The following is a 22,690-nucleotide window of genomic DNA, read 5'->3' on the forward strand; positions in this document are numbered from 1 at the left end:
CACACCTAAGCATATAACAAAGAAAATGGACAGAATCAAGATCACGGATGACCCTCCAGGGTTTTTTCACTTGTACAAATTGTTAGTGGTTATCAAATAACAACAAATACCAAAGATAAGTTATAGTTGGAGTTTCACCCACATCCTCTAACGCAGTAGTTCCCAAACTGGGGGCCCCAGGGTTATAAAAGGGAGGACGGGCTTGAAAACATCTTTTATCTACAAAAGGGAGGCCCTGCAGAAAAGGTTTGGGAACCACTGCTCTAACACCAACCAGCTAAACTCCTGTTTCCAGGATAATTGAAATGCTTACTTGCGCTTCAGCTCATAAACTTTGTCTTTACCCGCCGACATTTTCTCACTAGTGCCTGATCGGTACTGCACATGTGCAACTCTCAGCAGAGATGAGAAGGAAGCGAGATGGCTCACTCCTTTGCTACTTCCGTCATTAGCTCTGGAAAAAAATGTGTTTAATTCTTTTTTACCACTTAACCGAGCAAGTGGGCAATCGATATTGTTGAGCCCTGCCCTCTCCATCTTTTTTAGCGTCACCCCTCTGGCAGAAGGTACAGGTCACTAGGAGGCAGGACAGAACACCTTAATCAGAGCCTCTTCCCCTTAGGCCGTGCAGTTGTTAAATACACAAAAGTTGGCCTGATAGTATGTGGAGTTGTTTACTGAATGTTTTTTTTCGTTTTGCACTTATGTTCTTTATGTTTGCACTGATGTACTGAGACTAATTCCACCGGCCTATAGCCGTGTAGTAATAAAATACATTTTAACTGCATTAGTGTGAATATGTAGTAAATCCATAGAATATTCCCCAAATCGTACCTCGAATCACCTAACGTAACCTGTAGTTACCAGCAGGAAGCTGACATGAGCATGTTTTCCCAGCAGGCAGCTCTCTTTCATCGTAAATCTGCATTAATAGCACAATCTGAATCTACCTGACACAGGACCACCAGCTCCTCATAATCAGCAGATCTACTCTTTTTTTTTTTATGCATTTTGCTCACAAACAGCTCGGATCCTGCGCTAACCCCTCTCCCTCTGTTTCTGCCCAGTTGATGCGCCCCCTTAACGCTCTGGAGGAGCTGTACCGTCTGATGGAGAGTTTTATCAGCTGTCGCCGCACCGCTGCCTGTCAGTACACCGCCTGCGGGGCCTCTGGAGTGGGGCTGCTCACTGTGGCCTCTGAGCTCTGCTCGCGTCTGGGAGCCACACACATCGTCATGTGCAACAGCGGCGTTCACCGGTGAGTGTGTGGGCACATGTGCTGCGCATATCTCCCAGCGCCGCATGAACCGCCTCCAGTTAAATTATACGTTCCTGCTTAATCGTTTTCTTTCTTTTGACAGCCCTCTCGCAGTTTTGCTTTTTCTCTTTCATCTCTCTTGCATCAACACTCTTCTCACCTTTACCATTTCTACCACGGTTTATCCCCGGTGCTCTGCACCTTCTTTTATCCTCCGTATACCTCTCAATTTCATGAGAACCCTGCACTCCTCACCACGGGGATTTTCTATTAATACACATTTCTCTGCATTAATTACCAGCAGCATATTCTAGTTAATAGGGCCCATTGTTTCTCAGACCAGATGAGGGACTTTCAAGTAGGCATAGCACTTTACACAGGAAGGAGACAGGTCAATTACTTCCCCTCTCATTGAATTCTATATATGGCAGCCTAATTCACCTGCAGCTGAGGGCACCATTTATCAATGCATGAGGACAGAAATATCCTGATCGTTTGTCACCACTGATCCCAAGCTTTCATCTCTCATCTCTTACTCTGCTCTCTCTCCCTCCACCCCGTCTCTCTGATACCCTTTTTCTTTACCCCACGACAGTTTCCATATCTTTTTGTCTCCGTCACATGCACACGCCCGCATTCATGCGTTCACCGGACGTGAGTGATGGCTTGATAAAGTGCTGTGGATGGAGCCGCCTGGTTGCCTGAGCCCTAATAGAAAGTTCCTGTCTGTGCAATGACTGCCGCTACTTTATTAACCCACAGCCTGTGTGTGTGTGTGTCTGTGCAATTATACACACTCGCCATAACTCACCCAGACAGGCAGGCTAAGTGTACCGTGTCACAGCAGGTGACGGGGCCTGCCATATTTAGAATTATTTGAGAACTGGCTTTCTCCTTAAACACCGTTTTACCCTCCAAAGCTGCAGGCTGATGGGCGTTTTGGATTCACAGGAGAGTGAGTTATCCAGGCTTTGCCTGATGCAACTATCCACAAAATCAATGTCATCAACTTTGGCAGTCAAGGTTTTTTCTGTATAACCCCCTTACTATTGACAGAATACAGATTATATACCAATTTCACTGCTTTCTCTGTATAATTTCAAGCATTAAAATGAATCTATGTATTGCTCATGTAAACGGTGAGCACACAAACTAAACCTGGTATAATTACAAAACCTATGAAAACAAGCCGGTAGATTAGTAATGTGGAAATTGCATTATCAGTGCGGCAGCCTTCTCAGGGCACTATTGATTGGATTAGTTGACTTGATGGATGAGTTTTAATAACAGTGAAAGCGTGATATTTGGGGGGCATCAGCATTTTGCAATATGCAGCGCTCCTTCCTTTCTTCTCCAGACTTTTTTTATCCATCACCCCGACAAAACACCATTCACTGTCTGATAGCAGAACAAAAACGGTAGCAGAGAGGGAGAAGGTATCACAAGCATAAAGGCACTAACTTTCTGTTTATTCATTATAATCACAGTATACAAGTAGGTATTCTGAGTGTATACACTTCTTCTCTGCTCATCCCCCCTCTTTCCTGCATCCTCTCTGTCATCCTTTCCCTTTCTTTGTGTTTGTCGCTCGCCTGTTTCATCTCATTCATCAGAATGGACTTAGCTCTGGATGGAACACACAGTGTAAATGGGATATGGGCTGGAACACCATAAAACAGATGGGTATAAATCACTGTGTACTATCTCACCAGCCCTAATGAAAAGGAAAGCCGTGCAGCCTCACACACACACACACAGATTTTGTGCAGTTCCTTCATCCTGCTCCAGCTGAAGAGATATTTAAAGATCCTCTGTGGGTGAATTCCTTTATCGGTGTGGGAAGCTCAAAATGGGTGCTTAAAATATTCCGGGGTGGCCTTTTCCAATTCTCTACTGGGATATCTTTTAGAGATGATTGTTGAGCTCATTACTTTTATCACATCATGTTACGCTGTCATGAAGTTATGCAAGTGGAACTTGAGGGGACTTTTAAATCTTGATCTGATTGACTCAAAGTAATGGCTTCTGGCGGCAATAAGAAAAAAAGTTTTGTTCTCAGTTGGTGTGAAACCGCGAGGGAGGGACATATTAAAAACAAACAGCTCATATTTCTTAGCAGCCCCGTGGCAATATTACTCAATGAAACCGAGCCTGGCGGCGTTGGAACTTAGTTTGCAGTGAAAAGGCCCTTGATCGATATACCAGTGCAGCTTGTTATCATAGAAAGGTCACCAGCAGCCTTGACACCTGTCACAGTCTCTCCAAGGATTTATCCGTGTGTGTGTGTGTGTGTGTGTATGAGAGAAGGTGAGACAGAGTTTGCTGTAACTAATGAATCACAGACTCGCGTCAACACTCATTTTACGCACATCACGCCCTCAAGGTTGTGAGTGTATCGCCTCTGCCACAAGAGACGCACTGACCTTACTTGGACACTTTTCTCTCAGTTGCAGCAGGATGTAACAATCCTGATGATGATGATGATGATGATGATGAGAAAAGCAGGTCAAGTCTCCTCATGTGCTGAAAGTCCACCACAAGGTTTTATCCTCTCATTCTGCTCGGTCTAAAGCAAAGAGGTTTTGTTATTCAACCGATGCTGCGCTGATGTTGCTGCTCGCCGTGAGTGACATTTCAGTGGCACGTGAAATGATTCATTAGCGAGGAGATGAGCGAAGGTGAAGCCGGAGGGATGTGAAGGCCATGACAAGGTGTCAAGAGGAGCAAAATGAGTTTGAGTGTGGCGTGCTTTTTTTTTTCTGTTTCCGTCTGTTGCATTCATAGCCATGGAAGCATGTTGAGAAAGTGAATGAGTTAGTGTTTATTGTCATTATAGATGATTTTATTGTGTCAAGCACAGACTGTAGGCTTTGATAGTACAGCATGTGTGGAATAGGAAGATAAATAATGCATGTGTTTATGGCAGAACAAAATTGCATTCCCAAATAACAGGGGCAATATCCCGCATTATGATTATTCAGCATCGTCCATTCCCTTGGTGAGAATCTGATAAATATGCAGACGGAGAGCGTGACCTTATGTTTCTCTTCTCTGTCCAACAGCTGCACCCTGAGTGTGACACTGGAGCAGGCCATCCTGCTGGCCCGAAACCACGGCCTGCCTCCTCGCTGCATCATGCAGGCCACTGATGTCATGAGGAAACAGGTATGTTTTTACCAGCTCCGTCTCCTAAAAATGACGTTCCCATACAACTAAATTTCATCCTCAGTTACGTTTGGAAGGAAACGTATTTTGTCACGGATTACATTTGTCTTTTATAATATCAGAAATACCTTTGTGAAGGTGACCAGTGTTTGTGTGCTGTGTGAAACATAGTCATTTCTTTCGTTTTTAAGTCATTTTAAGCCAAACCATGATGTTCTTTTTACTAAACCTAACCCAGTAATTTTGTTGCCTAAACCTAACTAAATAATTTTGTTGCATTTTGGTTTATTTTGTTTCAATGTCGTAGTAATTTTAAGCCAGACAATTATTTTTTTCTCTCAACCTAACCAAGTAGTTTTGTTGTTCTGTTTCCATTTACAACGTTAATCACATGTTTAAAACTGTTTGAAACTGCGACCGTAGTCCGGGAGAAAAATATGTTTTCCCTCAAAACATATTTTGGTTATGCAGTTTAGTTGTATGGGAACATAATTTCGTTGAAGACATGAACTACTCTCTTTATTTCCACTCAGCCTCCCGTTATTACTGCTACAGTCTTTAGCTGCGTCAATCCTCCGCGGTGACATTTTCTCACTCGGGAGTGAATTTGTGTTTCAATCCACAGCACAATCTCTGCATCCAAGATCATTAGATAAATCGTGTGCTTCATTGAGTCAAACGAGGCTGCCAACAGTATTAGCAATGGCTTTAACAATGCATATAGAGGAGCCATTTTAGCTTCCTGGGTTATTGTTTGATTTCCCTAAGACACTATTACTTCAGTAGGAATGCAATCTTAAAAGTTAAGTATATTTTTGGGTGTTTTATCACCCAAAAATATACTTAACTTTAAAGATTGCATTCCTGTGTTTGCTCCTGTCTAGATTAGAATTTCTTTCGCCTCTTCCACCCCCTATCTGATTTCAGTCTCATCAGATTTGCATTCATTGCAACTATTATATGAATCAAATGAGGGAGTAAAAAAAGGGTAATGAGAAACTGAACAGATTGGTTGAGAGTCTGGAGCTTGTTTGTTTGTCAGCATGTCTATTTGGGGTCAAGGGAAGGGATTCCCATTAGCTTCTTGGCACGTATACATTTTTCACCCCACAGAAGGTTCCAGCCATGACCAGATCTTGGCCTGTATCGCAGTCAGTCATCAGAAGGTCTGTGAGTGGTGGTTATATTGCTGTTTGCAGTGAGAGGAGAGGTTAGTCGAGAGGCTGAGATCCTGTGGGAGGAGAGGCGTTTCATTTCTGCACACAGAGAACTGGGCTGGCGGCCAGGAGGACGCAACTCTGTGCATTGTTTGACCTTGAGTACTACTACACTGTATGTGACTGGGAAAAAAAGAAATCTTGTGGAGGGTGTGGTTTGAGATGTTTATGATGGAATATGAAAAGGTAAATATGGAAATTAGCTGTTTCCGTCAATCTATCCTATCTAACAGAACTTTTTTGCTTTAATTGTGTCATTTTCATCGTTTTCCTGCATCATCATTGACCTAGACACCACTAAGAAGAGATGGTTCAGTCCAGATAGAGAGCGGAGGGGAGTCTGCTCTGCGTGGTCTGACTGTGTGTGTCCTTGCTCTCAGACATCAGCTGATGAATCTGATGAATATATCACACGAGGTTTGGATGACGCCTCTTTTTCCTCCCTTGCTGAATAGTCATACTCAGTGAAAAAAGGGGTTGCCGCACACCATCGGGTCCCAGCAGGCCCCATCCATCAGACGACATCATTCAGAATGAGTGCATGAGTGATTCGGGCAAAATGGGTCCAATCACAGCTTGATTTGCAAACTTCTGCATAGCAATTTCCAATATTTGGTGTATACAAGAAGAGTTAAACTAACTTATGAAGACAACTCATGGTGTCACACTTTTGGACTCTATTAGTCCTGTCTCATCATATGGAAGGAACAAGTCAGAACTGTTTTTATCAATGCTAGGAAATGTATTTCAACTTGCATATCCAGAGAAAACTTGGTACGGCTGATCACGATGGATAATTGCCCTCCTGGTAATATTTATTTCATTTTCTCATTGATGTTCCAATCATTAAAGCAGAATATTTAGTTTCAGTTTTAGGTGCAGAGACATGATCTGCACAACAATCAGCTACCAGGTTTTAGTTATTAAGTGAAAAAGAAATGAAAGATTAAGTAAATTATACAAAATACAGCACAGTGAATTGATGTTCATTAGAAACGAGCAGCGAAGGACTCTGCATGTTAATTTGTTGCACATATTTGCACTTTGCTGCTTCTTTGACAGCCGTATGAACCATGTTTGTCTGATTTTGTTGAATATATATTTGTACTCTGTGTGTACTGTGTGTTTGTATCCATCCAGTCAGTCAGTCAGTCGATCGGTCTGTTGGTCTTTGATCCACCATGTGGTCCAGACAGAAACATCTCAACAAATATTGAATGGATTGCCAAGACATTTTGTACAGACAGTTGTGTTTCCCAGAGGCTGAGACGTTGGTACTTTTCCTTTTCCTTCAGCACCATCACCTTTTCATTTGTCCGATGCTTTGGTTTAAATCATACCTGCCAATCTTGATACCTCAAAATAAGAAGGATTTTAAAACCAATGCGGGGTTCTGGGGCTCCTGAGTTTCCTGCATTCTGGTGACTTTTAAATAATGAAAATAATAAAATAATAAGTACACTGCAACAGCTTTTTTATGTGAAATGGGCCTGCTTATAATTATCAGGAAAGTAAGCTGAATAATTCGCCCCTCAGGCGTGAACTTGGGTGAATCCTTGGCATAAAACTAACATCAGTTTTTATTCATTTAGAATTAATTTTATGCCCCTGCTTGAGTAGGCTATTTCTTTCTCTTAGTACTCTCCATTTCTCTCTCTGTCTCACTCACTGAAGGCCCTTTCAGACACAATGCAACAACGGCACCACTGCACTCTGAAACCTCTTATTTCCAATAGCTTGCGATGCACCACGACAACTTTTCGCTGTTGTCGAGCAAAGCCCAAATTTGGGCGTTGCACACTGTGATGTGCGTAGCTCAAACCGCGTTGTGTCACGAGCAGCTCTCTTCAGTACAGCAGGGCTTGTACACTCTGTACAGTGCCAGAAACAGGTTGAGATAATGACAAAAAGATCTGAACATTTGTCATAAATCGGGAGAAATACGGGAAAATTGGCGATCCCGGGAGGAAACCGTTGGAGGGCAATGAAAAAGTCTCCAGGGAACATCGTAATGAATGACATTTCCATAATCCTCAAGTGTAATTTGTGTTTGTTGCTAATTAGCAAATATTAGCAATGCTAAACTAAGATGATGAACATGGTAAACATCATACCTGCTAATCATCAGCATGTTAGTTTTTCCATGCTGACGCTAGTACAGCGTCACGGAGCTGCTAGCACGGCTGCAGACACTCTTTCAAGCTCCATTGCCTTGTAATGGAAAATCAGATTGAAAGTTTTTTCTTAAGTTCTCCTTGATTTGCTCTTAAAATACTTTTTGCATCATCAGATATTTTTTGTCTCAGAGATCTTAGGTATGTAAATCAAGTTCCACTTGTTGAAATAACTGTAAAAGGAGTTTTGTCTCTAACTCATCCGATCTCCTCTGGGTGTGGTGTCCTTTAGGAACATTAGGGGGCATCTCCGTCTAGAGGCATCAGAATGGATGGCTGTGATAGGCATCCAGTAATTGCTGATGCTATCCCGCTATCTGGACATAACTTTGGGCAGACAGTTAGATGGAAAACGGCAGAGTTGTAACCGAGAGGTCGGCTAATGCACTTTTGGCCAGTTGCTCCCTCTCTGCTCAAAGAGGGAGATGCTGATGATCTGCTCGGATAATGATTCGATTGTGTATCTCTGCTTGTGTGTGCGTGCGTCACAGAGGGGGGAGAGCGTGTATTTGTGAGCGCAGGTGTGTCTAAACTGAGAGGCTGAGTTGCTTCCTGCCCCTCTACGTTTTGTGGATCTGCCGACTCTGCGCACAGCCAGCAGACTACAGGAACATTAGCGAAGAGCAGACCTGACTGGGTATAATCACACTCACATACAGGAGCCATTCATCTTCCAAAAGCCCTTGCTACTTACTTTTATTTCCTTACAAAGACTACGTGGTCTTTTGCTAACACGGTTGAAAGTGGACAGATACTAAAGATAGACCACACACAGCAGCTGTACTTTAAATTTGAGGGTCTCAATATTTATAGGAGCTGTTTAGAGTAGAAATTATTCCTTTTCTCTCACAGGTGACTACCAGTGATTCATGGCCTGACAGGAAGCAATGTTACTTGGGGGGGAAAAACCATCACAAGAGATGTATTCCCTAAAGATGGTTTCCACTCGTAGCTCATCTGTGGGCCCGAAACATGTGCTTTTTTCTTGTGTCTTTTCTCTGTGGTGTTTTTCTTAGCTCCTGTTTATGGCTGTTGCATTTCACCTTGATGCACGATGTCATGAACTATTGATGCTTGTTTGTCTTTTAGGGGGCGCGGGTTCAGAATTCTGCCAAGAATCTGGGAGTGAGGGATCGCACACCGTCATCAGTCCCAAGGTAAAACTGCAGCCACATCCTGTTTATGCAGGTCAACATCAGCATAGTAAATAGTAAACTCATTAACTACAAATCACATACATTAAATTACTGCTGGCCATTTTTAAAGCCTACAGCAATCTCCGGAATGCCTGAAGGTAATTTCTTCAAATTTGGCACAAAAGTCTGCTTGGACTCAACGATGGACTGATTGGATTTTGGAGGTCAAAGGTCAAGGTCACTGTGGCCTCACAAAACAAATTTTCAGTCATAATTCAAGAATTCATATGCTAATTATGACAATTTCACACAAATGTCTAATAGGATGAAATGATGAAGTGATGACATGCCGGGTACACACTATACGAGAATCAGGCCGGTTTCGGGCCTGATTCCTCCCTCCCTCCCGACAATCGTCAGCAAAGCCCCGATTTTTTTTGATGGTTCTAAAGATTATCTTTCCAGATATTCCTGTGGTTTGAGGTTTGTTAAGAATGCTTTTACATGCTTTTACATCCCCCGATCGGCTCGGAAGTCCATCCTGGCCGTACCGATCTCAAATCATAAATATTAAACATGTTCAATATTTTATGATGCAGTCACGTGGGAAAGAACGATAGCCAATTAAGAACCAAGCTGACTGAAGAAGGAAGTACAACAACTGCTGTCATGGCGTCCGCGGCTAATGAGTTAATAAGTTGATGCAAAGCACAAAGTAGCAGTAAGATGGACCTTTTTTTATGATTCACATAAGTGTTTATTTAATGTGTCTCAATGATTTCATCAATATTTTTTCTTTTTACTTCGTGAATTGTCACTACAAAGTAGTGCAAAAACTAACGTTGTTAAAAAAAATCGGTCGTAAACCATGTTTGTTTACACTAAAGTCACGTTTTGATTGTGAGAGATTTAGCAAGATTTTCCGTTTTTGTTTTTTTTATGGACGGGGATTGTTTGGATAGTATGTGATAGGGCTGGCTCTGTGATGTACATGGCTAATTTGTTGTAGAGGTCAAGAGATTGGAGTTAGAAAGGACAGGAAACACGCAGTAGGAAAGATAAATTGAACATTCCTATTTTCTTTTATTGTGTATCTTTCCAGGTTTCAAAATCCCAGATGTTGGAGATTACTTGAATGCACTATCAAGGACTTTTAAAAAGAGCCTTTGCTCTCAATTACTCTACCATGTGGGAATAGCATAAATCCAAACAATTACAAATGAATAAATACATAAATAAGTAAAGTGGTCTAAGTGTTCCCTGAATGGTATAAAATCAGTCTAAAAACTTTTATACTTTTGCTGATGGTCAGCAGTTTTTTTCGTTTAGTTAGTGTAATTCAGCCTCTCAGATGTGCATGTATTTGCACAGTACTGTAGGTCTGTGTATGTGCTTCTTGTGCAGGACTGGGGCCAAATGGTTCCATTAGAAGGGAGCTCCCTGCACTCAGTAGCCCCAAGATGAGGACAAGGACTGCCTCAGCCATTTGGCTGTGACATATAGGCTTTTGTGTGACAGGCAGCCCTTTTGAACCTTTTAGTGAAATTGACAAATACAATTAAGTAGCGGCATGATTAGTGTTGAGACATTGTGGTTGGAGAGCAAAATTGCTGCACTCTCTGTAGGTTTATGTCAGAACTGTTGCAGTGTGAGTGACTGCTGCAGAATATGGAAGTGTGTTTTGTGTATCATGAGACATTGGCTGGTTGTTCACTGATCTGCAGATGAAAGGGACAGTCAAATTTGAGTGCAAGTTCACCCTGCAGCCATTTCTCATCAAGACTAAAAGATGTGAGTGGTGCAATCGATTATTTAAACTACAGAAGACAGCAGTGCTTTATTATGATGCAAGAAATACAGCAGATTGTACTGAAGATTTAAAAAAACATTTATCAATTATGGATAATATAAAATAAAGTGTTGTTAAAGTAAAGTTTTCTGTTCATTAAAGGTGCTCTATACGAAATCCAGAGCATTAATATAGATGAATCCGGTGACCACTTTGTGTGTTCCGCGATCTAGCAGCGCCGCCATTACCACGATGGCAAGTCGTAGTGACTCTACTGTCTGCTAACCGTGTTAACTGGTGACGAAAGCGCCCGTGGTCGCTCGTAGTAACTTAAGTAAATGGTTGGCATAGATAATAAACACATGTATTTAAAGCTGATTAAAGTCAAATTGAAGGCTTTTACGTTGACAGCTACAACTTTTTCTAACAGCTGCCTTCACTACAAGCAACCACGACGCATTCGGCTGAGAGTCACCAGTTAGCACAGTTAGCAGACACTTTGTACGTGTTCTCTTTGTGATGCCGACTGCTTAATGATGTTTACTTTTTGGTAATTAGGATGCCCTAGTTAGATCAACAAACGTTATATTTCACAATAACGCCACAGTTAGTTGATCGAGTTAATTTATTCTGTTGGACCACCGTTTTAGCTGAGAACTGCTCAGGTTCTTCCCAAACTACTAGACATCATTGCCAAAAGTAACTAACATAGAAAGTAAAGGTAAAAGTAGAAAATTGTACACTTCTTAGGACAGCTTGCATTCAAACGTGTGCGTAATGTAGGTTGATGCCATCGCAGTAATAGCCACTTGATTACTTACGGTATTTCCCCCGATTTATGTACAGCACCAAACAACTATTTGCTATGTAAAGATATAGAGGAGTAATGGCTACCTGACCAAAGAATGAAGTCAGTCTCCCTCTGTGTGTGTTGTAATCCGAGTTTCTCTGTGCTTTGTTGACATAGCCGGGCCGGCCACTCATGGTTTTAGAGCATGTGAGCGTGCCCCACTGGCTAGTTCATGGCCACCGCTCTGCACAGCTCTCATATGGTAGTTACAGCTGATAACGCCATCATGGAAGTGTAGCACCCGCTCTCCGGTCCCCCCCCCCAGGTTAACACTGTTAGCTCTGTCGGAACTGTTCCCGCTGATCGCTCATCTGTCGCCATGTTGAGAGCTGTGCGGAGGCAATAGAAATGCTCCCAATCTCGCATTTAGCACCTTTAAGCTAGCAGAACAGACCACAATATTCTGCTTTATGGACTTTATAATGGTAATAGTGAAAAAAAGAATGCACTCAACCAGTATGCAGTGTTTCTTATTCTCTTACAAAAGCAAACAACTAACCAATACATAATTCATGTGGCATTTAAAACACCAAGCATAAGGCTATTTTAGACAGTGCTCATAAATGTTACCAAGCTATAGTATGTGAAGTTTATTTGTACCAACAACACTTGTGAAGGTAAAAGCTGAACTCTGAAGTTTTACTGTTTGAATATAGTTAATGTTGTTTGACTTTGTAGTGCAAAGCTGGATGTGATGCTGCTTGGGATAATTATTTTTCCAGTGCTGACAGTTTTCTTTGCTTTGCACCAACCTGTAGCCGGAAGAAGTGACATTTCGCTACTAATCATTGCTTTGTGTTTACGCACTATATACTAGAATGTAATTAAATGCCATTTTGCGCGTATTTTTCTCTGATCAGGTTGTACAAGCTGTGCCAGCCTCCACCCCCGGATGGCGACCCATAATGCACTGCATCCAGGAAGATGCTGAAGTCTTGAGGAGTCTTTGCGTCCTCCCTCCACCCATGAAGGATCAACCTAATAAAAGACAGTTATTGGGTCCATTTTTATATGTCCAGAGTAGCTGCCTAAAGTGTACATAGAATTTAAAAAACGTAAATAGTATTTTTAATACTTTATATTTTTAATTGTACTTTATACATATTTTGTTTTTTTCATATAATGCATCTGACAAGACAATGACTCAAGTGAGAAAACAAAAGATTTACACCCTGAGAATGCAGTTATATTAGCTCAATAAAATGGAATTAATCCCATCAGTTCACTGTCTGCATATTATGGGCTGTTTGTATTCATGAGGGACATTTGCATTTCATGTTGTTAGAGTAATTTGCATATGAACTAAGCAAGATAATATTGATTAAAAGGACTTTGCATTGTGCTCAAATTAGCCAATAATTTGTCTGCTTCTCTTCAGCTCTGACTTCTGTGCTTTATCAATTATGTCAGTATTGGATAACCATATGAATGTGTGTTTTGTAACGTTCCTCGACATGTTTATTCACTTGTAAATATACATACTGTGTGTAGTGTGTGAATGTGCTAAAAGAGTCATGCCCTTGATTCCCATTGTGTTTGGATTTCTACGACTGTTACATGCATGCACGTGAAGATTTTCAATGGTTTATCAGTATTAACATATAATAGGTTTGTGGAAGTAGAGCTATGAGATATATTCTGTTATTTTATATTGACAGTACTCAGGATTAAAGTGTCTCTCTGTGTTACTTATTATTGGATGTATCATTGTAGATGGATGTCTAGCTCACTACTATGCAAACAAACCAGTGGTAATAAACTGCATCAATAAGCTCCAGTAGTGTTTCCTGTATACTGTATGTCTTTGTTACATTCATGTAAAACTGCTGCAGATTTTTGCTGCAGATTTTCCTCGAAACACTACGAAAATACTGTCATGTATACAGTATGTAAAATTATATTAAAACTGATAACAATGGATGGAGACTTTTTTGTACGCCACCAACCATTTGTTAGAGGTGCTTAAGTCAATATCCAGAGCATTAATATAGCAGCAAACAACGATTTGCTATATAAAGATATAGAGGAGTAATGTGTACCTGAGCAGAGAATGAAGTCGCTCTCCCTCTGTGTGTGTTGTAATTCAAGCTTCTCCACGCTTTGTTGATATAACTGTGGCAGCCACACATGCTTTTAGTGCATGTTTGTGCGTGACAGCGTACCCCACTGGCTAGCAAAAGACTGTCTATTGGACGTAGTCATCGTGACGTCACCCATTGGTTTGTGGACTGCTGTTTTGAAGCCTCGAGTTCGGCATTTTGGCCATCGCCATCTTGGCTTTTTGCAACCAGAAGTGACACGAGAGGATGGAGCAAAGTACAACCGAACGCTGAATAAGACATATTTAGGCGACCAAAAATGTTAAAGGGACTGTTTGTAACTTCTTACACGTATAAATCAATCCGGGTCGGTGTCCAATGCGCGCTCCCGTGTGGCTACGCTGTTCAGACTCAGACTCCAACACAAACTACACGGAAGCACCAAAACCGCAAAGTTATATCTAGTTAAGCCCGTCTTGCAAAACAGTGTTGGCTGCGGTCGGAGGACGCGGGAGAGACCGTAGCTTTGGTCTCCAGGACCGGAGTCTCTGCTTTACTCTGCTCCTCTGCCTGCCTTCACTCACACGCCGCGCTCGTTCTCGCTTTTCGCTTCACTCTCACGTGCAGTGCGCGTACACTACACACTGCAGAAGAGTTAGTAGCTCTGAGAATATCTAGTGAATGTACAGTGGACGTTTGTGCAGAAATAAATGTTGCAGCTCCTCCAGACCAACAGAGGTTTCCCGTGTCTTGTGAAGTGACGGGGCTCCGCAGCGAGAAACGTTATCGTCTCCGAGCGGGTGCCGGTGTCTCCCCTGCGGCCGTGGTCGGAGACGATAACGTTTCTCTCCGGGGCTGAAGCAGGAAAAGCCAACAGACCTTCGTCTGGTCAGCTATAACATTACTGCCAAGCAGCTGAAATATAGAGTGATATTGTGGTTTTAGCTGACGTGTGTCGCCTCACTGTTTTGAGCGATGCTCGTTCACGTCTATGTAGAGCGAGCACAAGCGCGAGCCCAACGCTGACTTTCGTTGACTTAACGGCCACAGGTGTCGCTGTTAACAAGGACAAACAGTTCCTTTAAAAACCTGCTTTATGATATAGAAGATATGAAAATTTCACTTTTTTTACAATATGGGACCTTTAATGCTGTCAGCGCGCGCATTGTTGCGCAGTTTACCAGCGTCCAGGTAGATGATGGATAAGATAAGAAGTGGAGCCCGGTGGATACTATAGGCTGAATGGGAGTGGCGGGTTGCACCCATCCATGGATGTCACCGCTATAACACTGCTGGCAGCCAGTGAGTGGAAGATTTGTAATCTCTTGTCACAGAGCTGCCGTGCCATTGGTCTTCTACCGGGTGAAGCTGCTGCTGCCTCAGAGTCAGTGAGGCGACAAACTGGGGCTGGTCCCGGGCTGAGAGTCTCCACAATGAGCCGGACTCACATGCAGAGCAGCCTGACGCACAAAACCGACTGAACTTAACGTGCAGACCTTCACTTGGTGACATTTTTTTTTGCACATTTCAGTCTCCGAGACGCCTCTTTTTGAAGGACGAGTGACTGGCACCGGCTCCTCTCATGATTCCATCCCGCTAAAAGGCTCTTTGCAGAGGCAACAACAGTTTCTCCATGGCGTGTCCACAACAGTCAAGAATTCAGTCGTATCTGGAGAAGAATAAAATCGGACCCTTGTTTGAGGTGAGTGCACGAATGAAAGAAGTTGTTGGCTGCAGATTGTAAAGACCTCATTGCTTTTGCACCAGATTGCATTAAGTCCTCCTTTACATGTAGTAATAATGAGCCCACATCTGCAATGTGAGTGGAGGAACTGAGGATATTGAAGTGAAGATTATTACTCCATACACCTCATGTTGTAGATGTTAAAACCATTTATTTTTATGCACTTTAGTGTCTGATGAATGAAAGTTATTGGCTTGCCAATTTAAAAGACCCCATTGCTTTTTGCACCAGATTGCATTAGTCCTCCTTTACATATAGTTGTGTGTAATAATGAGCCCACACATCTGCAATGTGAGTGTGTCACACTGGAGTAACTGAGGATATTGAAAGTGCATTATTACTCCCTATACACCTCATGTTGTAGATGTTGTTAGAGATGTTGGACATTTCTGAGTTACAGCAGCAAAAGATAGAACAAGCACACAACAAGATTAAGAATAGAATAAGTATAAATAAGATAGAAAAATAAGCCTTAGCAATAAATACTCTTAAAAGCTGGTTAGGAAGTGCCAGTACTAATGTCCAATTGTGGTGCATGTCTGACTGCACTGCTGTTATAACAATCTGGGTGGTAAAACCATTTATTTTTATGCACTTTAGTGTCTGATGAATGAAAGTTGTTGGCTGCACAATTTAAAAGACACCATTGCTTTTTGCACCATGATTGCATTAGTCTTCCTTTTACATATAGTTGTGTATAATGAGCCCACACATCTGCATTGTGAGTGTGTCACACTGGAGTAACTGAGGATATTGATGTGGATTATTACTCCCTACACCTCATGTTGTAGATGTTATAACAATGTGGGTGGTAAAACCATTTATTTTTATGCACTTTAGTGTCTGATGAATGAAAGTTGTTGGCTGCACAATTTAAAAGACCTCATTGCTTTTTGCACCAGATTGTATTAGTCCTCCTTTTACATATAGTTGTGTGTTATAATGAGCCCACATCTGCATTGTGAGTGTGTCACACTGGAGTAACTGAGGATATTGGAAGTGATTTATTACTCCCTTTACACCTCATGTTGTAGATGTTAGGTAGGTAGGTACTTTATTAATCCCTGAGGGGAAATTTCTGAGTTACAGCAGCAAAAGATAGAACAAGACTGGTGGCAAAGGACATTAAAGAGGGACACAAATACCCCACACCTCAACTCCATACCATTATTGAAACACAGTACACCTGAACTGAATGGACTGTAATGCTGTGCAATATGGTCATGGAGCATATTTACTGTATATTTGTATTCTGGGGGTATCGTTCTTATGCAGAAGGTAGTTTAGTTTATTTATTGACTACACTGAGGGCGTTTTATATTTTAATAATTTATTTATTTATAGTGTTGAGTTGAATGTGCTACTTATTTTGTACTGTAATTACCTTGTGCCTTTTCTACCTTTTATCTTTTCTTAAAGCTGACTCGGTGTAAACTGCTCAGAATTCCAATGTACTTATAGGTGCGAATGGCAAATAAAACTCTTGAATCTTGAACAAGCACACAACAAGATTAAGAATAGAATAAGAATAAATAAGATAGAAAAATAAGCATTAGCAATAAATACTGTTAAAAGCTGGTTAGCAAGTGCCAGTACTAATGTCCAATTGTGATGCATGTCTGACTGCACTGCTGTTAAAACAATCTGGGTGGTAAAACCATTTATTTTTATGCACTTTTAGTGTCTGACTACCTTCCTGAAACGTCCCACTGTGTGTAGGTCACATTTCCATGCATTTCACAAGATGATGCTGCCACTTGCCTGACTCGACATTGTTACAGTTAGTTAAAGTTGTGGCCAATCATAGAAGCCAGTTGTAATTCATAATGCACAGCAGTAGGGTTGGCTTTACTCTGTTCTGCTACAGAGGACACAGCCTAACTAACTACCTGCCTCTCTGTCTGTTTCCAAGTCAGTCAGGGGATCTATGTGTTCAACCCGGGGTATTTCTCTTATGTGGCATCTAAGCAACCCAGGGGAGAGCATGACTTCATCTCTGTGTTTGCTATTTGGATTTATCGCTGAAAGCAGGACCGCACAGGTGTGAGGCATAATCAGAGTAAAGACTGAAAAGACAGACATCTATCTGAACTGGCTTTTGCTCTGAGATGCAGCAGTCTTGTTTTGCAAGACATCTGTGTTATTATCACCATGAAAAATGCAACCGCTACTGTACATGCACACTGTATTTATGGCAAACATGCACACATGATGTGTTTCGCAAAGTGCTGACGTTTCACTTCTCTGCTTCGGCTGGATACGTAGTAGCACACACACACACACACACATACACACAGGCTGCATGATAAACAGATGTAAGAGCAGTAGTGAGGCTTGTTTCAGCACCGTGGACAGAGACTCGTGCCTAACATGCATTTAACCAGCGATGAAGACCACAGCAGCGTCAGTGAGGCTCAACTGCTCAATGATAGTCCTCTGTGTGTGCTCTCTCTGTTTGTTTTTCCACCCTCCATCCTCCCCGTCCACCTGTCTCCCCCTCTGTTCTCCGACTCACTTTGTGTTTTCTCTCTATTTTTGGCCCTGTGGACAATTAAATAATGACTCCTTTATTTGACAATTGAAGATTGATTAAAGCAAAGGGCTTTGTGTGAGTTAAAGGTGATGCTTGTGGTCTAGGGTGGACCAGGTGTCCAGCTTTACAAGGGTCTGCACAGCATTTCCATCCCTTGTCCCACGTCCCACAAATTGAGACGATGTCCCACATTTTCATTGGCTATAGTTTTCAAAAGTCAAACCACTGCAGGACAGACACTTTTTTTAACCAGTGGCTGTGAAGAAAGCAGGGAAGGGTTGTCATCACGGCGCTGTGTTTGCTGTCAAACTGTGCACACGTAGGTGAAGTGCAGGTTAACATTTCACCGTCTTTGCCATGCAAAGTCATGAGCTATGCAGATTTAGGCGGCATATGATGGAAAACTACCATAAAGAAAAGGAAAACCAGCTACAACATCGACTGTGAAACTACTTCTAAGTATTTATAAGCCGGTGGAAGGCGATTCTCTGAGTTTTTTGTGAAATTTGCCAGTTATTTTTCAATTTCACACGGGGGGAATACGACATGAAACGACACAGTTCATGTGAGTCTCACAAGAAACGTGCAGCTCAAAAGGAGATGGATGCATTCGGGCAAAGCATAGAGATGTTAAAAGATAAGGGGCAGAATAGAAGTGTTTATTATTTAAGTTAGATAGACATATCAAAATTGTAGACTACCTCTCAGCCTTGGTAACGTGTCCCACATTGTCCCACACAAACATACTCTTTGTCCTGGTTTGTTTGAATCTGGTCACCCTATTGTGGTCAGAAACCCATTTGTTCCTAAGATTAATGAGCTTATATGGTAAAGCTTTAACCCGCTGTGTGTTGCATCCTGAAGTGTCTCCTTGAGATACCAAGCGTGAGTTTTATTCAGAACCAACAAGGGCATGGATAATTGCTGAATTGTTCACGTTATTTAGACTGTGAATGGTGTATTGTGAGGCTGCATTGTGCCGTGTAGATATTCAGGGGAACCTGACAGTTTTTGAAAGGGGGGTGAGAAAGAGGTGTAGTAAGAGGAGAATATCTCTCCTGGGTCTGCCACTCTCTTCATGAGAAAATGATGTAGCTGCTACCTTGGTGTTGCGCTTGAAAAGCCTTGGCCATTTCATTGTTGTCCCGAAGAAAAAAACCCACCGGTGTGCATTCAGTTGTGAAGAAATAAGCTTTTTTTTTTCATGAGAAGAATCCAAAAAGAGAGGCTGGAATTCTCATTGTGATTCTCATTTTGATCAGATGTGGAGAATTGGCTCAGCAGATGTAATAATAACAGCTGTTCTGCTACGCTGCTTAAACCAAAAAGGAGCTGGCTGGAAGTTTGATTGGCATTCAGACATGAGTGAAACACTTGAAGGGGAAAAGGTGTCTGATAAAATGACACAATATAATTTCTAAATACAAGAGCACAATGTAGAAAGTGTTTTTTTACATTACCAGTCGTTAAAAGTGTATTACAATACGAAACGCAGCAACATTGTGACGATGTGGTGGTCTAAATTTATGATCTGGGGCTAAAACTGAACCAAAATCGATAATTTGAATGATTAAGGAATAGTGGTAATTGGACTGCATGTATTACAGTAACACCACACTGAGAGTTTATACAGTAAATTGCCTAATTTCTACAGAAAGAATAAATGGATTGTCTTCCACTGATCTGGTTATTTGGAGCCGTAATATTTCACAGTATTATTAATTTCATGTGTGCAAGTATGTCATGCAGTCTAATCTATACCCTGGGTTTCTTACAGTACTTCCTGTTGTGTAAACACCACCTTGACTCCTCTTCCTCCTTATTTCATTCTCCCTAACACTCATCTGCAAAGCCCCAACACTTCTTCCTCACGCCCAACACACACAGCTGCAGCATTAAACAGTCTGTGTAACAGCGAGCGGGGGTTCATTTACTCACTCTGATGAGACACAGCTTATGATTTGCCATCAAATTGATTTTTCCCCCCCCATTCGCTAATGAAATGGTTGCTTTGCAGAGATAGCAAGCTGAGTCAACATCGACGGAATATTCTCCAAAAAAGTGAAGCGGCCCCTTTCATAATAATTGAACTAATTGCACTCCAGATTATTGTCAGCCACTTGCCCATTTTGATAAATTGATATTCTTTTCAAACACCTACTCTTTTCCAATCACTTAACAGTTGCAGTGCAGTGGGATTTTTCACATGTTTGTGTTTCAAGAAGAATTATAGTCAGTAAATGCATTAAAGCAAGTTGAAGGCCACGTGTTCATCCTTTTGCTACACTACATGATACTAATAGCAAGAATATGTGTGTTACCTTCTGCAAGATGAGGATAAAAGTCCTCCTTACCTGGCATTCTGTCATGTTAACAGGATCACTTCAATTATATGAAAGAATCTATATAATCATTTATTTTTGTTTAATCAAAGAGGATCTATCTGTAGGATCTATCTGCAGTCTCCTGACATTTAAACTCACGTAACAGGACCAGTAGGTAAAAAACAGAGCAGGCTTCGTTTTTATCAGCAGACGGTGTAAAACCCGCTCTCATGTTCCTCCCTGCTGTGGGCTGTCAATCATGTCTCAGGCGATATAATTGTTCTGTTGGAACAGGGAACTGATGGATTATGTAAGTGTAGCCTAGACCAAAAATGTCACCCGATTGAACTGTAATTGGTGTAACAGTCAAATGTTGAATAATAACACTCTTTTGTGGAGGAACTGGTGTCATTGTTCATGGCGAAGTCTCACTTTCTCCTTTAGTGACTTCAAGAGCTTAAATATAGGTCTGATAATATCCAATCTCTATCAGTCTGACAACGATTTAGCCTCTGGGGGCAATATTTCTGGGGTTCCGGTGTAGCCGGTGGATATCTGGATTACGGGTATCCGAGGCCAAGACTTCCTCTTCCATGCGACAGCCATTGTTTACAGTCCGATTAGGAACTTCTATGGCTAATGTCTTTAAACAGATATCTGCAAATGAATGCAGATAAATAAATAACAAAAGCTAATATAAAGCTAGATCGTCCTCAGATGATAGCCAATCGTTTTGGTCACCTAAAAATGTCTTACCCTGCGTTCCGTTGTACTTATCTCCACTCTCTCGTGTCCCTTCTGGTTGCAAAAAGTCAAGATAGCGACGGCCAATGTCAAACTCGAGGCTTCAAAACAGCAGTCTACAAACCAATTGGTGAAGTCACAGTGACTACATCCACTTCTTATGTACAGTCTGTGTCCCGTTGCCTACAGATTCTGCATTCATATGCAGATATCAGTATATAGAGATTAGATGATATCTATTATTAAGTGAGTATTGGTCTCCTCTCAGTTGTTATGATTACTTGCTTGCCATTGATTTATCAAACGGAGAATGAGAATGTAAAAGATGCTCATAAAACATTCATACATCAATTATCCATTTAATTAATATCACTTCATGTATATATATTTCTCTCTCTCTTTTTATAGTTAAGACGTGCTGTGTAGTTACAGCCTCACATTTTCTTTCAAGGATCAGTTCTGCACAGTGAGAATGACAGATTTTAAATCGATAGAGAAAAAAAGAAGCACTGGTGTTAAATCTGCACTCGGTTTCAGCCAGCCAATACCTTGACTTTAGGTGTGGGAATAAGAAGCAGTAAAGCTGCTGGGTTCCTACTGCTGGTGTTGCTACTTATAGTAAAGTTAAATGACTTTCCTTCTCCCTATAGATTTCTCTTCCATCCACATGGAAAAGGTCTGCTCCAGCCTGCTCAGCTGTGTAGTGTTTCTAATCTGCTGCTGCTCAGGGTCTCAGTAATGCAGCCCTGCAGTACTGTAAAGAGGTCAGTCAGTCAGGCACGACTTGGACACCCACACACACGCACTTACACTGTCTGACCTATTGATTCACTCCCTTGAGAGGTAATTTATTGGACTTGGTGTGATTGGTTTTGAGCTATTTTCACCTACTGTAGAAGAAGTGTGCTCCGTCTTCCTGTCTCAGTGAAACCCTTATTTCTGTATGCATGTTTATTCATTTGATTTGCCATAGTGATTGTTTATATGGTTTATATGGGAATTTCACTGAGCCGCATTCACTATAATACCTGTACAGCTGTAGAAAAAGGAAGAAAATGTGAGGAATGTGTCATAAATAGAAGGCATCTGGCTTTGACATATTTGTTATTCTTGACCTTTGAGACGCATTAACAGAAACACACAAGGAGAGAGGTTCAGTTATTCATCAGGAAGAATCCATCAGAGGTCTTATTACATCTGCAAACACACCTGGAAACATTTCTGTCTGACAGGGTTACTTTGTCATCGGCATTCCTCCCACACATCAGGTAATAATAACCCAGTAATTTCATCTCGCTTGTGGGCCACTTTGTTATTTCATTTATGTTTATTATTTCACCTCCTATTCAAAGCAAAATATCTGCAAAACTAGGTCAGTTATTACAGAAAAATAGTGACCATTTAACATTACAGTCCAGTATCATAAAATATGATTCGTACTCTGCCGAGTTTATCATTCATTTGTATGTTGGTGAGTTATTACAGCATATATTTGCATCTAAACACAGATGCTCGCTCTAATTTTAATTTTAAAACCCTATCAAAAAGCTGTGAAGGCATGCTGAAAGTCAATACAATCAACTTAGAGAAAAATGATTTGCAATTTCCCATGGCGCTTTATTATGACACCATGTGAAAATTGAAACGAGGCCTTTCACTTTTGTCGTCTCGAGGGGACGGGAGTGGGGGAAGATGGTAGAATTCATATGTAGAAATC

The 22,690-nt window shown here is 41.5% G+C and overlaps 2 protein-coding genes across 4 annotated transcripts in view; both read left to right on the forward strand.

Annotated features, from left to right (window-relative positions):
- Nucleotides 1-13,366, forward strand: part of prex2 (phosphatidylinositol-3,4,5-trisphosphate-dependent Rac exchange factor 2) — a 97,974-nt gene extending 84,608 nt beyond the window's left edge. Inside the window, exons 38-41 of the mRNA XM_037756849.1 lie at nt 1,068-1,258; nt 4,321-4,423; nt 8,904-8,971; nt 12,450-13,366. Coding sequence (XP_037612777.1) covers nt 1,068-1,258; nt 4,321-4,423; nt 8,904-8,971; nt 12,450-12,495 — 408 coding nt within the window. The 3' untranslated portion in view covers nt 12,496-13,366. The remainder of the gene's footprint in view (nt 1-1,067; nt 1,259-4,320; nt 4,424-8,903; nt 8,972-12,449) is intronic.
- A 1,597-nt stretch (nt 13,367-14,963) lies between these two features.
- The window catches only part of c21h8orf34 (chromosome 21 C8orf34 homolog), a 71,397-nt gene continuing 63,670 nt past the window's right edge, over nt 14,964-22,690 (forward strand). For all 3 annotated transcript variants that reach the window (XM_037756851.1, XM_037756852.1, XM_037756850.1), the window contains exon 1: nt 14,964-15,330. In XM_037756851.1, the coding sequence (XP_037612779.1) occupies nt 15,262-15,330 (69 nt within the window). In that variant the 5' untranslated portion in view covers nt 14,964-15,261. The remainder of the gene's footprint in view (nt 15,331-22,690) is intronic.

Source organism: Sebastes umbrosus, chromosome 21, assembly GCF_015220745.1.
Source record: "Sebastes umbrosus isolate fSebUmb1 chromosome 21, fSebUmb1.pri, whole genome shotgun sequence".
NCBI lineage: Eukaryota > Metazoa > Chordata > Actinopteri > Perciformes > Sebastidae > Sebastes > Sebastes umbrosus.